Below are 13992 nucleotides of genomic sequence, written 5' to 3'. Positions count from 1 at the left end.
AGCATCGGTCAAAGATCAGCATCTAGAACCCCTGAGCTCCTTTGGGCCCTGAGATCTGGGGCGCACCAAGATTCTCTAAGTGGCCAGGGTCGGGGGAGAGGGGGACCGCCTGATTAGTCATTGCTGAAGAAGTTTCTTCTGGACAGAAACAGCAACATCTGATTTTGGTCTCCTCCCTGGGGCTTCCCCTGCTATCCCACACCACCTGGGAGTGACTGGAGGGGTGCCTGGCAGGCTGTAGACAGAGTAGGGAGAGATGAGTCAGTTAAACTATGCAAGTCTCTTCTTGGAAGCCCCTTGATTCCACTGCAGACCATGCTGATCCAAGCACGGGCACAGTTCTGGAGAACCAAATGAATAGCAAGCGCGTCTCATTCATGCCTATCACGTGCTTTCTGATGAATAAAAGCACTTCGAGATCACTTACCCTCCCAGTGACCCTGGGAAGCACCTCTGATGCTATTGGAAGAGCCAGGCCATGGTACCTGTCCCAGTTCATTTGGTTCCACAGGCATTTATGTCACATCTGTTCAGAGCTGGGCACTGGGCCAGGAGCTGCCATCACAAAGATGAGGGAGACACAGCCCTATCCTCATGAAGTTCACACTGTAGTTGGGGAATGAGGGCCCTGAACAATTAAGCATGCAATGCAGAGTGATAAGTGCAGTGGTAGAGATATGCCCACTTAGGGGTTCTAGGAACACAGAGGAGGGGAAATCAGGGAGGGCTTCCTGGAAGACGGAGGCCATTCAGAATTCTTGGCAGTTCTTCCCTTAGTTGATACTAATGGTAGTGCTTTGTAGATTATGGAGTACTTTTACAGGCATCATTCATAGTCTCTCCATTCAGCAAATATTTCTTTTTGAAGTTTGATTCATCCTTATTTGGTTGGCTTAGTGGGGATGAAATGCTAAAACCTTGTTGTTGGTTTTTTTAACTCTTTTTAAAAATTAAACCTTTTATTTTGAGATTATTGTAGACTAAACTGAAGTGGTAAAAAGTAACACAAAGGGATCCCATATACCTTTATCCAGTTCCTCCCAGTTACAACATCTTGCAAAATCATCCTGGAATATTGGTGTTGATAAACTCACTGGGATATTGGTGTTGATTGGCTCTGAGGACTAAAACATGAGAATAAAAAGACCTGCCCTCAGGACTTGACATTCTTATCACTCCCTGTGTGCCTTCCCATGACCCTGTGAGGAGGGTCCTAGATCCCCATGTTACAAATGAGAAAAGGGGCCGAGAATGTGAGGTGCCTGGCCTAGTTGCTCACAGCACGGACTTGGCTGTGTCAGACTTGAAATGCGTCCTCCTGGCCCCAGGGCTGGTGGGCTTCCACAGCCACACTCCTGCCTGATGCCTGCCAGGCCTCTGAATTCAGGGGCCTGGGTAGAATGGCAGTACCTTCACCAACCCAGAGAGTGTAGCCCAAGCCCAGCCTCAGCCACGTCAGGGAGAAGCCCATCCACGTGGTGAGGACCCACCTGTGCGGGGCACAGACCCCGGGGAGGCCTCAGAGCTAGAAGGGCCCCGTGGTTCTGGTCTGCCTCCCTCATTTAGAAGATGAGGCCTCGAGAGGGGAGAGGTCTGCCCCCGGTTGCCCGGGAGTCCAAGGCCAGGCTGCGTCTCCAGGCTCCCTGACAATCAGTTTAACTCATTGAAATCAACAGGTGCAGTTTTGTGTTCCCAGGTTTAAAAAGTGTGGAACTTTGCTCCTTCTTGCCTGCAGATTCAGAGCTCTTCCAGGAATGGGGTTCCATGTGTGGCTAGGGGACTTCATAGAGGAGAAGGTCCCACCCTAACTGACTGAGCTTTGCCCTCAGGGCTGAGGGTGAAGTCTTCTTGAATTCTAACTCTGCTTCTAGGGTGATAGGCCATCACTGGGCTTGGAGTTGGCACATCTAGGTCCCCTCTCTGAGCTCCATCTCTGTCCTCACACCCCAGAATTCCCAAGGACGTAATGGACTCACAAGGACTTTGCAAACTGGAGAGTGCCAGGCAGACAAGAGGCCTCATGTTCTTGTGTTTGGAACCGGGGGTTCCTGAAGATGCAGGAATTCAAGAGAGCAAACTCCTGGCTGCTCTTGGCCCCTTCAGTCCTCTCATTATTCCACAGGTGTCTGTAGGACAGCTGGTGGGCGCCCACGAGTGGTGCCATGAGTCAAGTTTGTGCTGTTTGGGTTTTTTTTACTTTAATTATGGAAAATTTCTAAAGTAGATGGAATAGCCTAATCAACCTCTAAGCACCCGTCACCCAGATTCAACAGTTATCGACTCCAGGCTTGCTTCATTGATAGCCCTGCTTCCCCTTTCTACTTTACTCTTTAACAACTTTATTGAAGTATAATTTTTATATCACAAAATTCACTCGTTTGAAATATATGAGTCAGTGATTTTTAGCAGTTCTTAGAATTGTACCACTAATACCACAGCCCAGTTTTGGAACAGTTCCATCACTCCAACAGGAGCCCTGGTTGGGTTTATAGTTAATCCTCTCCCCACCCCAGTGCCAGCCAACCCTTGCTCCACCTTCTGTGTGGAGATTTGCCAGTTCTGGACATTCCACTTATATCTGGCTTCTTTCAACTAGCGTCCTTTGAGGTTCACCCATGTTCTCACCTGTCTCAGTACCTTGTTCCTTCTCACTGTTGACTAGCTTGCCATCACACACACATACCACCTTTGGTCAACCACGCTTTATTTTGAAGCAAACTCCAGACATCACATCACTCTGTAACTATTTTAGAATGACTCTCTGCAAGATGAGGCCTTAAAAAGCATAGCCGTGATCCATGATACCATCATCACACCTAAAAAGTTAGTCAGTCCCATCATGTCCTCAAATACCCAATCGATGTTTGCATTTCCAATCGTTTCATCATATGTCATAGTATTTTTTTTTACAGTTGTAGTTTTTACAGCTTGTTTGTTGGAATCGGGGTCCACATTGCAATCCAACTGTTGTGTCTCTAAGTCTCCTGTAATTTATAGAATTTCCCTCCATCTGTCTTTTCTTGCCTTGGAATTCATCTAGTGAAGAGGGAATCCATACTTTGTCATGTGGCCAGTGTCAGAGGCAAAGAGCGTCAGCCTTGACAGGGGAGTTAGAGATCAGGGCAAGTTTTCAGACAGATGGGAAAGCAGAGGCGAGTGAAGGTAGAGACCTGCCCCTAGACCCCTGTCCCACCCCTGCTGCCTCAGGCCCCAGGCCTCTCTGCCTCCTCCATCTCAGGTCATCAGGCCAGACCCTGGGGACACTCCTCCCCTACTCTAGCATCTGCCTCCTCTGGGTAGGTACATAGTGGGGCAGGTGTCTGGTCCTTCAGGATCAAGGCAGTTGGCCTGGCTCTGGCCCAGCTCCTGAGGGCAACCTGAGGCCCGGCAGTGAGCCTGAAGGAGCTCAGCAGCTCGTGGCCCCAGTAGGCCATCTGAGGCAGCCAGCCCTGCAGCCTGCCCCCTGCGCTGCCCCGCTTTGTGCTGCCCTCCTTCTCACGTGTCTGTGTTTCTTTTCTCCTCCATGCTATGGCAGTGGTGCCCCGTGCTGATGAGACAATACTTGGTGCAGCCCCAGGCAGTCCTTTTCCAGGTAATTTCCTAGGGACCCAAATGACCCCCAGCACACACTTTCCTGGGGCACATGCCTCCTTGAGTCCCTTCTAGGATTCCTTGACCCCTCATGCTGCTTAGTTTCCAAAGTGCGATCCCTCTCCTTATCCTTCAGATCCTCATAATCGCCCTGGCAGGCAGGCAGCAAGGGGTTACACATAAATCTCATTTTATTAATGAGAAAAATGAGGCTAGGAGAGCTGGCCTGTCTTGCCTGAGGTTATACAGGTGAGAAAGAGGCGGAGCCGCGGCAGGATCCCTGTTATTGTTCCTAGCTCACTGTTCTTTCTACCACAGGATCAGCAGCTATAAGTGATGCAGGTACAGATTAGCTAAAGAAGTCCATTCTCCTCCCTGTGTCTCAGTTGTCCAGGTTGGGAAATATGCCCCTGAGCATCCTTCTGGCTCGAGCATTTGAGAGAGCAAGACAGTCTGTCATCTAGGGCGTGGTGTCTGAGAGGATGGTGTGCATACCTGGTGGGCTTGACCTTGAGGCCTCTCAGGAGTCTGTGGCAGTGGGCAGAGAAGTTTTATCCCAGTTGATTGCCTTGTAATGGACAGTCTGTGAATTGCTGACCTGAGTTCGTTTCTCTTCCTGGGTTATAGTCAAGGGGCCCTGATGGGAAGGAAGCAGAAGCCCAAAATGACACCGTTAGAAAGAACTCCAAGAGCTCGGAGAAGCAGGAGATGGAACACAGCTGTTACCTGTGGCTGTTGGTGGCTGGGTAGGAGCAATGGGGGGAGAAAAGGTGGCTGTGCTCCCGAGGGCGTAAGTCCACCAACACACATGTGCATATGTGACTGTGTGTATGTCTAGGGTCTCTGCACCCAACTCTTCAGCCCTTGGCTTCCTAAGTCACTATGAGATACAGAAATAGATGCTGTTGTTACCGGAAAAGAGGCACCAATAATGTGTTTTCGCTTATCTTTCTCTCTCCTTATCTTCTTTCCCACCTTTCTTTTTCTATGATTCTTTCTACCTCTCCCAGCCTCCATTTTCACAATGGATTTGTCCTGTAAAATAAATAATTACATATATCTAAGATAGTTAAGTTAAGGCTGAAAAAAAAAAAGGTTCAGAAACTATGCAGAGGAAAGAGTAAGATCATTGCATGAGGTGCCAGCAATGATATGGTTGTGGTGATTGAGCACTGAATTTGACTGAGCTTCCTGGCAGCCAAGGCACAAAGGGTTATGGAGTGGTTTCCAATGTTCCTATTGTTCAGAGGTGAATTAACCATTCATTGGGAGAAAAAAAGCCTTTTTTCTGGTAATGACTTAAAGGAAATATTGACATGGAATTTGAACATTCTGACGGGCATGTCTCCAGAGATTAAAATAAAAGCTCTTTGTATGGCTGTTTTCTTTAACTGCCTCTAATCAATGTTGAATGCCTGATATTCTGTGACAGACCAGTGATGGCACTTCCCCAGGGATTTTACCTCATGGTGGGCAAGGACATTGTTTTCTGGTCACCCGATTTGTTGAGGGGTAGAGGTGAGAGGTTAGCACATTATTTGGAGCTCTTGTTCCAACACTCCCCAGTTACTTGTTGAATGTTGTGGGGCATGTCATGCTGCTGGACCATACACTGATTCATGTAACAGGTACTTAAGGGGCTTTAGGACTGTTCCATGCTCTATGCTCTCAAGGCAACCTAGAGGGAGACAGACAAACAGCCATTATACATAGTGGGAAGTGTGATAATAGAGGTCTATGCAAAATAGCACCAAGTATGGACACATAGACAAGGGAGTCATGATTTCTTTGTAGGAATGTGGGGCCCAGGAATGGCTTTACCAAGGAGGTGACATTTGAGCTGGGTCTTGTGGACTGTGTAGGAGTTCTCTAAGTAGCTGCATGAGATGGGCCCTCCAGGCAGAGGTAGGACAGTACCTGGAGTGGCTGAGGAGCCAGCCAGTGGAGTGAGGTGCCAGGAAACCCAAGAGATTGGGGAGAATGCAGTTGCCTTTAAAAATCACAGGCAGCTCAGAGGGACAGACAATGATGAGAAATTAGTGAAATGACAGCATCCCCTGGCTCAGGCAGGAGCAGAGTGAGAGCTGTGGCATCCCACCAAAGAAGGAGATGGGGCTCAAGGCCAGCCCTGCCAAGTGGCGATGGTGGGAGGCACGAATGGCAAAGGGCAGTGAGGGCTGGTTTCTGAGTCCTGCTGTCCCCTGAGCCCCAGCTCTTTAGGAAAGTTCTCTTTACCTTCTGGCAATCATTGGTGGTTGGGGGACTGGATTTTTGGACGTCCAATAACTCAAGTTGAAGGTTTTGTGTCTTGAAAAGATGATTCAAACTCAACTGTTGAAGCGATTGGACAAACTTTGATACTGAATTTATTAACTAAAAGAAGATCAAATAGCAAAAAGTTCTTTCATCTGGACATTAAACAAGTTAAGAGGCAGGATGGGCCACTCACCCTCCTACCATTTTCTTAAACGCAGGTTGGCTATGCTTTCTTAGGAAACAGAGGCTTTCCTTTGTAGACCCAGCTGCCTAACCTGGAGTCTGGGAAGGCGAAGGCCTGGCAGTGGGGAGAGGAGGGGTGCAGGCTGAGAGCCTGCCTGGCTTTCCTGAGGATAAGGATCACTCACTCATTTGCTCATCCGAGTATTCATTGTGCAGGCTCCTCTGAGTTGAATCTTGTCTTCTTTTTATCTTAACCTCTTCTGCTTTCACCTCCTACAGCTATTGGCATGTGCCCTGTTTTGGGGTCACTCCAGTCTTCTCACCTCTGAGCCTTCCTTCAGCTCTTCTCAGCCTGGAGGAAAGGGATTGCTTGGGTTCAGGGTAAATACAGCCGGGCCCAGGAAGCCTTTCCTGACCCCTTCCCACCCTGTGTAAATGAACGGTTCTGTGTGCTTGTCCCTCTTGGGTGGAGCTTCAGGGCCACGTGTCTTTTCCCTTGAGGTTTGTGAATGCAGGTCAAAGGGCATGTCTGGTCTTCACATGGCATCTTGCACACAAGAGGCTCCACAAATTCTAAACATCTACTATGTTCAGGCCTCCACTAGGACACTCGGGAACACAGAGGGATGGGAGGCTCTGTCCCCACCCTGGGGGCCCAGAAACCCAAGAGACCCTCACAGAGGCATTTTGACCACAGCAATGCCCTGAAGGAGGAGCTTCCAATGAGCTATACTTCCAAATTTGTTTTTAGCAAATTAGGAGGCTAATGTCATGACTAAGTCCCATTCTGTGTTGGATAAAGTCTAGACAGTGACCTTTTCCCAATAACTCCCTGCTGCGTGGAATGAAGACTCTGTTGGGTGTGACCTATAGGAAGAAATATATTGTTATCTCTACCTAGTACACACATATCCACTTACACATGAAACAAAGATTAATGAAACAGGACTTACTCTTTCTGTCTGAGACTCTTGGATATTTTCTGTCCTAGTCCATTCTAATTTCATCTTTTAAAAGGTTGGTACTAGTAAACTGATTTCATGTGATACAGGGTTAGGACAGTATGAAAATCATTAAGGTAATTGTCAAGACTTTGGAATCAGATGGATGCAGGTTTGCATCCTGGCTCTGGCACCTAGAAGCCATGTGACATTAGGCAAGCTACTTCCTCTTTATAATAGAAGTCTCAGTTTCTTCATCTGTGAAATAGGGATAACAAAGAACCTACTACAGAGGGTAGTTGTGAGGATTAAATGGGATAATACAGGTAAAGCTTCTGGCACAGAGTAAGTGATTGATAAATGTGAGCTTTGACATATTCGTGAAGATTTTGGTTCTTACTGTCCTGGTACCACTTGGTGGAGCCAGCTGAGTGAAGGCAGGACTCCTGCCTCCTGGGGAATGGTAGTCAGGAAGGACTTCCTGGAGGAGGAGTCGCTGAAGCAGGACAGCAGGTTGGCCAGGACCCATTACTGTCCTCACAGTGGCCAAGAACCCTGTGTGAGCATCACCAGGCCACTCGTCTCCTTTTCCATGAAGGGCAGACTTGTTTCCAAGGAGTTTTGGCTGGACCTAGAGCTGACCATGTTAGATGCCTTTGCCTTTCACAGTTAGGTCTCTAATCCACCTGGAATTGATTTTTGTGTCTGGTGTAAAGTAAAGATCCAATTTCTTTTTTCCCCCTTGTTTCTTGTTACCCCGCAGTGTTTATTAGAGTCCATCCTCCCCTGCTGATTTGTACATCACCTCTCTCATATATCAAGGTTCCATATTTGCGTGGATCAGTTTCTGGACTCGATTCTGTTTCACAGGTCTATTTATCTGTGCTGGTGCCAGTCCCGTACTGTCTTAATTACTGCAGCTTAGTGGTGATTCCTGATGTTGGGGAGGCCTGTCCCTCATCTTGTCCTTCTCCCTTGGAAGCACCTGGGCTGCTTCAGGCCTGTGCTCTTCTCTGCATGTTTCAGAATCAGCCTCTGCTGGAAATGTGCAGAGAACCCCTGAGCTCTGGACAAGAATCCATCTCAGGGTGACTGGGCTTGCCATGCCTCTTAGACTCATGGCTGCCATCCATCCTGGTGGGCATTTGAGCTGCCCTGAAAATACTTTTTAATTCATTTGCAGAAAGAAGAGCCAGGAAAGTGCCCACGTCTGAGTCTGCTCTGCCTGCCACTTGCCCGGTGGCTCCTATGGTTTCCCTCCCAGTGGCTCAGTCCTTGTCATCCTACCCAGGGTGTCTGTAAACTCCTTTCAGAAGACTGCTAGCTTCTTCACCTCTGCCTGCCAAGGACATAGCGCCAGACAGACAGGAATGTGTCCCCCATTGGCAATGCCAGGGTCCTGGAGGAAACTCCCTGCACCAAAGCTTGGCACAACCAAATTCTTTGGTTTAGGTGTTTGCAGATATATTCTTTACCAAAAGATAGGCCTGGAGGTGGGTGAGAGGATGAGATCTGTCACTCGTGCTTCTACTGAAGCCTGTCTTTGAATGGGAAGACCCACATTGGCATCTTGACAGCCTTCCCTGGAGACCATTCTGACAGTGGCTCGGATGCCAAGGAAATGACTCATCCCAAGCTCTGATTCCATGAAATGGCTTAAAGAAAGGAGCATGACTCATGGGCCAAATGCACACAGTTGCTGTGGACTTGTTAAATCAGATGTATACACTGCACAGTTTTCAGCACGCAGGTGTTTATGTGCTTCCGGAGTTCAAAAACACTGGCCAACTGTGAGTCATTTGGTTTGATATCTTAGCTTTTGGGTAAGAGTTTATGGTGAACCATCCCCTGTTGACCCTGGGCAAAGTCCTCCTCCCTTTGGGCCTCAGTTTACTCATCTGTGAAATGAGGATTTGGATGGGATAATGGCCCAGATTCCCTTTAACCCTTGTTTCTGTGATTCTACACCTGTGGTTTGAGAACACTTAAATCAGAAACCTTTCTTTCCACCCTCCTGGCTATGAGACTCCTTTTTCCGCTTTTCTTTAGGTTACGGATATCTCCCTCCCTGCATGGAGGAGGATGGTCATCTCTGGCTAGCTGGGCTGGGTGAGGGGTACCTGCAGGCCACAAAGAAGCTAGGTTTGAATTCTTGTGAAGCTATACTGCATCCTGTCCACCAATTCACCCAGGGAGCCTTGCCATTTCTGGGTACTGTCTTGTTCTGTTGAGCTGAATCTGCCCTCTCAATACCGGGCATCTTAGCCCTCTGCAGGCCTTGGTGCTGGCCTGGGCTGGCCCAGCTGGGTGGCTGAGCCCAGAACGTGGCGGTGGCATTGGGCTGGGATATTTTAGAGTCTCGCTGCTGAGATGTCTATTTTGTTTCCTCTTTCAGACCGCCGATTATTCAGCCATGGCCTCGCTGGCTGGCGGGCTGGACGACATGAAGGCTAACCTGACCAGCCCCACCCCTGCCGACATCGGGAGCAGCGTGCCTGGGCCGCAGTCCTACCCCATTGTGACAGGTGAGGGCACCTAGGGTGTGGCGGGTGAGTGGCAGAGAGGGAATGTGTGTGTGATGAGGAAAATGGTTTCTTGGTGCTTTTGACTGACTGCCATCTTTGTTTTAATGAGGTTATGAGGTCCTGGAACAGGTGAGGCAGTAGGGGACTGCTGGGTCCAAGAGTTGTGGCTTTGATGAGACATGCTGTGATAAAGCCAGAGGAGAACAAATGGCAGATGGGCTACGGGCTGAGAGGAGTGGCAGGGAAGCCTGACGTCAGAGAGGCTAGCGATTTCTGGGCCCACTGTGGGTGGGACTGGGTGTTCAAAGGTCTTGGAAGAAAGGCAGCCCTGGTTGGCCTCAGCCTGGAGGATGAAGAGAGTCCTGTCGGATTGTCACCAGGGGTTTCAGATTGCCAGGCAGAGGTGGAGTCGTGAGGGGCAGGAGGTTGAGGCTGCCTTTCTGGAAGGCCCAGGACCAGCCACTTTAGCTGTCAGCATAAAGATGAAATGTTGGGCCGTGGAGGCCCACAGCTGGCTTTGAACTTGCCATTAACAAGCTGTGTGCTCTTGGGTAAGTTATATAAGAATTCTGGGCCATAGTTCTTTAATCTGTAAAATCTGTACCACCTACCCCACAGTGTTGCTGTGAGGATTAATGCGTCAAACGTATAGGGTGCTTAGACTCTGGCTTAGCACATGGCAAGCACATGTCACTATTATTATTCATCTAAGAGCCATCTCACAGTGGCTGGTCACCACCAGGCTCACTACCGTGAAATGGCTGGACTGGGAGGGCTGGACAGGCAGACGCCCCTCCCTGCTCCAGCAGCACTGAGGTAATATGGATGGACAGACTCGGCCATCAGCTCTGGGAGATTGTCCAACCATGCAGGCAGAGGGCAGTCTTGGATACTGAACAGCCAGATAGTGGGGGGCTGGGGGTGGCACTTAGACCAGAGCCTTGAGGTCCAGCCTGAGGCACCAGGATGTCCCTGCAGGCAGATAGGCAGGACACAGTAAACAGTGACCGAGACAGGGGGTTCTGAGAAATGTAAGTGGGCTGTGGTTGCATCAGGGTGGCTGTGGGTTGGACTTGGGTTAGGACTTTAGGGGTGGGGTCGCATGAGACAGGCTGTCGGTCCCAGCCTCCTGTAGGCTCCAGGGCAGGGAGGGCCCCGCACTGAGACCTGGGCTGGCCCAGTTCTGAAACTGGGGCTCATAGGGCTCAGGCAGGAGCAACCAGGGCTCTGTTTGCAGATCCAGGCATCACATGGGATCAGTTAAGAGGCAAGAGTGACTTGGTCCCGTCTATTTGAGATGGGCCAAGAACGTGGAAGGCAGCCGAGCCTGCAGTTGTGGAGGTATCAATAATGGGGCAGGGATGGAGGTGGCGTGGGCAGCCTCAGCCAGAATGAACTTTTACTAACATCACAGGTGTCCCATGAATACAAGTCCTCTGATAGCACCCCCATTTTACTGATGCAGAAATCAAGTGTCAGAGAGGGGCTTGCCCGATATAAGAAGAAAGGGGGAGAGTTGGACCCGGCCTTTGGTCTCCTGGGTCTTTATTCTTTTCAAGGAACTACAGCTAATTAGGGAGGTGAGGGTGGTAGGGTAGAAAGAAACCTGGACTAATTAATAATAATAGTAAGTCACTTTATCTAGTAGTCACTGAGTACTAGACCTCTACTTGGTGAACTTGTTTTACCCTTGGGGGAGCCCTGGGAGGTGGGTATTATTATATCACAACCATTTCATAAACAAGGAAACTAGGCCTGGGGCAATTAAGTAGCTTGCCAGCGATCACAGCTAGTGAGCAGCAGGGTTACAATTGAACACCAGATTGGTTGTCAGCTCCTCTACCAGGGAGATAATCTGGGGGCTAATCTTGGCGCTGGCACTTCCTTGCTGTGACTTTGGATGCATCTCTGAGCCTTGGTTTCTCCATCAGTAAGATGGTCCTGGTCTCTCAGGGCCCTTGTGGGGATCAAATGAGATCCCCAAGGGGACTACTCTACAGAGGGAGGGTTTGTTACTGCAGTTGGGGTTCATGGGTTTAGGTAGATCGCAAGAAGACATTCTACCATCTGCCTATTTAGATGGAAAATAATCCAGTGAATACTGGGACTCTGGTTGCATTTCTGAGACTCTTGTCTACTGATATAGCAAACTGGTTGCCAGCTGCCCAAAGGGCTAATGTAGCCCACAGATATGGTTAGGAGGGTTCCCATAGGACTTTTTATAAATTTGAGTCAACATTAAAAATTTTTTTAAACTGGATTTCTGGCTTCCCTGGAAAAATCAGAAGATCTGTCCACACTGGGCCAAATTCCCACATGGTCGGGTAGGCGGGGGCTCAGTGGCAGCAGCCTCTCAAGGCAGGCCCTGCCCACCTGCTCTCTCATTTAACTACAAGTCTAACCTGGAAAGGAATTTGAGTTGAATACGCCTGATGTAGAAAGTCGGTGCTAAGAGCCAGCTGGCTGGATTAGCTGTCCAGAAGTCTGCAGAAGACATCAGTTGGCCCAGGTGGCAAGTCTGCATGTGGGCTGGGTTTTCAGGAAAACCTTGACCAAAGATTTGTTTCTATTTTGACTATCTATTTTATAGTCACATCATAGAGCAGCAAAAGAATATAAATATCTCAGACCAAAGGCAGAATTATGCTTAAAGTGAAAATATTAAAATTATTCTAATTATAAATATATAATACTTATATAATAGTATAATACTATAAATATAACCACTAGCTTTCTTATAAGTAAACAATAGCTGGATAGAAAAATAATAGTGGAAAACATTAACAATAGTACCAAAAAAAAAGAGAGAGAGAGCATGCTGAGGAATAAACTTTAAAACGCCACGAAGCGAGAATAAATGGAGAGATACAACTTGTTCTCGGATAGAAAGACCCATATCATGAAGATGTCAGTTTCCCCTAAGTAATGTATTCATTCAAAGCATTTCCAATCAAAATACCAACAGAGTTTTTTTTTTTTAACTTGTCAAAATGACACTAAATACTGGATAAACACTCAAGGGTGGCTAGAAGAATTCTGAAACAAAGAAATGAGTAAAACAGAGTGTATTTTAAAATGTTATGATAAAGCTACAACAATTAAAACTGTTACTGAAACTGAAGTCAATAGACAAATGGGACAAATGGAATAGCACAGAGAGTCTGGAAATAGATCGAAATATATGTGAATTCTTCTAAATGCAGCATTTCAAATCAGTGGAGAAAAGAGAAACCATTCAATTAATGGTGTTGGGACAATTGGGCCTGTTGGATTCATACCTCACTCTCTATATCAAAATAAATTCCAGGTTGATCAAAACTTTAAAATGAAATTGTTTATAATTAAATACTATGTACTTTGATAAGTAAATACTCAGCATGTCTAAACTGTAAGATGTAGTTGAGTAGCCAAGGGCTTGCCTCGTGTACAGAACCACCGTAAACCTGATGGTCCTGGACACAGACTTACTGTGTTTGACGTACTTTGAGCATGATTCTACAAATAGGTGACGAACTTTTGGCAACATTCCAAGTAAAACAAGATACGAGCTTTGCTCAATTTACACGGTAGTTGCATTCCTAGAAAATTCAGTGTATATTAAGACCATGGAAACTGCAAGTTCACATTTATATGGAAATGAAGTTCCATCCTAGATTTAAATAATTATAAGCAGATTTTTCCCCTACACGAATGTTTGGCAGGACATGACAGTAGTGCAGAGTGAAGGAGTGTTCTTCATTGTGTGGGGCTGCTCCATGACTAGCCAATAATGCCTGTCAATCATATAAAAGCCCCCACAAATGTTCAAAACACCCTCTAGGGGGCAGTTGACGACCCCACTGAGAGCTGTTAGAACACCTTGAAGGAATGCCCCCAGGAGTTGTTAGGGTGGGACTCCTTGTCACCACACGGCATTAATTTAATTCCACCTGTGCTCCTGGACACAGTTCTGAACTGTTGAGAGGTGAGCTTGAGTCTCCAGCCCCACCTCCCACCTTCTTCCCTCCTCATGAGGCCTGGAATGGAGCAGGCGCTCAGCTGGACTGGGAGCCCAGCCCGGGGCTCTAGCTAGGCCTGCCGGGCTGGGGTCTGGGAGGTAGTTAGGCTCTATACTGCTCTGTCCCAGCCCTCACCCTCCTGGCTGCCCAGGGAAGTTCTCGTTAGAGAACAAGTGAATGTCTCTCCATCATTTACACGCCACATTAAATATTAAGTTAAACCCTTGCTCTACCAACCAGGTCCACGGTTCAGAAACTACTCGACATTTACAAACCAGTGACATGGCCAGCCCATTCCTGCATTGTCAGCAGTTTGGGCCTTTCCTAATTGGGACTAATTATCTGCAGGTGTGTCCTTGGGTCACAGGCCTGCTGATGGGGCAGCCACTTTGCCTACCTGCCAGGGCAGGGCACCAGCAAAGGACCCAGCAGTCTGCCCCCAGCTGTGCCCACCTGATCCTTTGCCTGGGAGAACAAAGGAACGGGGCCAGCCTGTGT

General features: G+C 48.1%; 1 protein-coding gene across 1 annotated transcript in view; it reads left to right on the top strand.

The window, feature by feature from the left end:
• The window catches only part of PAX5 (paired box 5), a 169106-nt gene that overhangs the window by 85745 nt on the left and 69369 nt on the right, over positions 1 to 13992 (top strand). The window contains exon 7 of the mRNA XM_072959742.1: positions 9367 to 9496. Coding sequence (XP_072815843.1) covers positions 9367 to 9496 — 130 coding nt within the window. The remainder of the gene's footprint in view (positions 1 to 9366; positions 9497 to 13992) is intronic.

Source organism: Vicugna pacos, chromosome 4 (genome assembly GCF_048564905.1).
Source record: "Vicugna pacos chromosome 4, VicPac4, whole genome shotgun sequence".
NCBI lineage: Eukaryota > Metazoa > Chordata > Mammalia > Artiodactyla > Camelidae > Vicugna > Vicugna pacos.
Note: the sequence above shows the minus strand (reverse complement) of the source record. Positions and strands in the feature narration are given on the sequence as shown.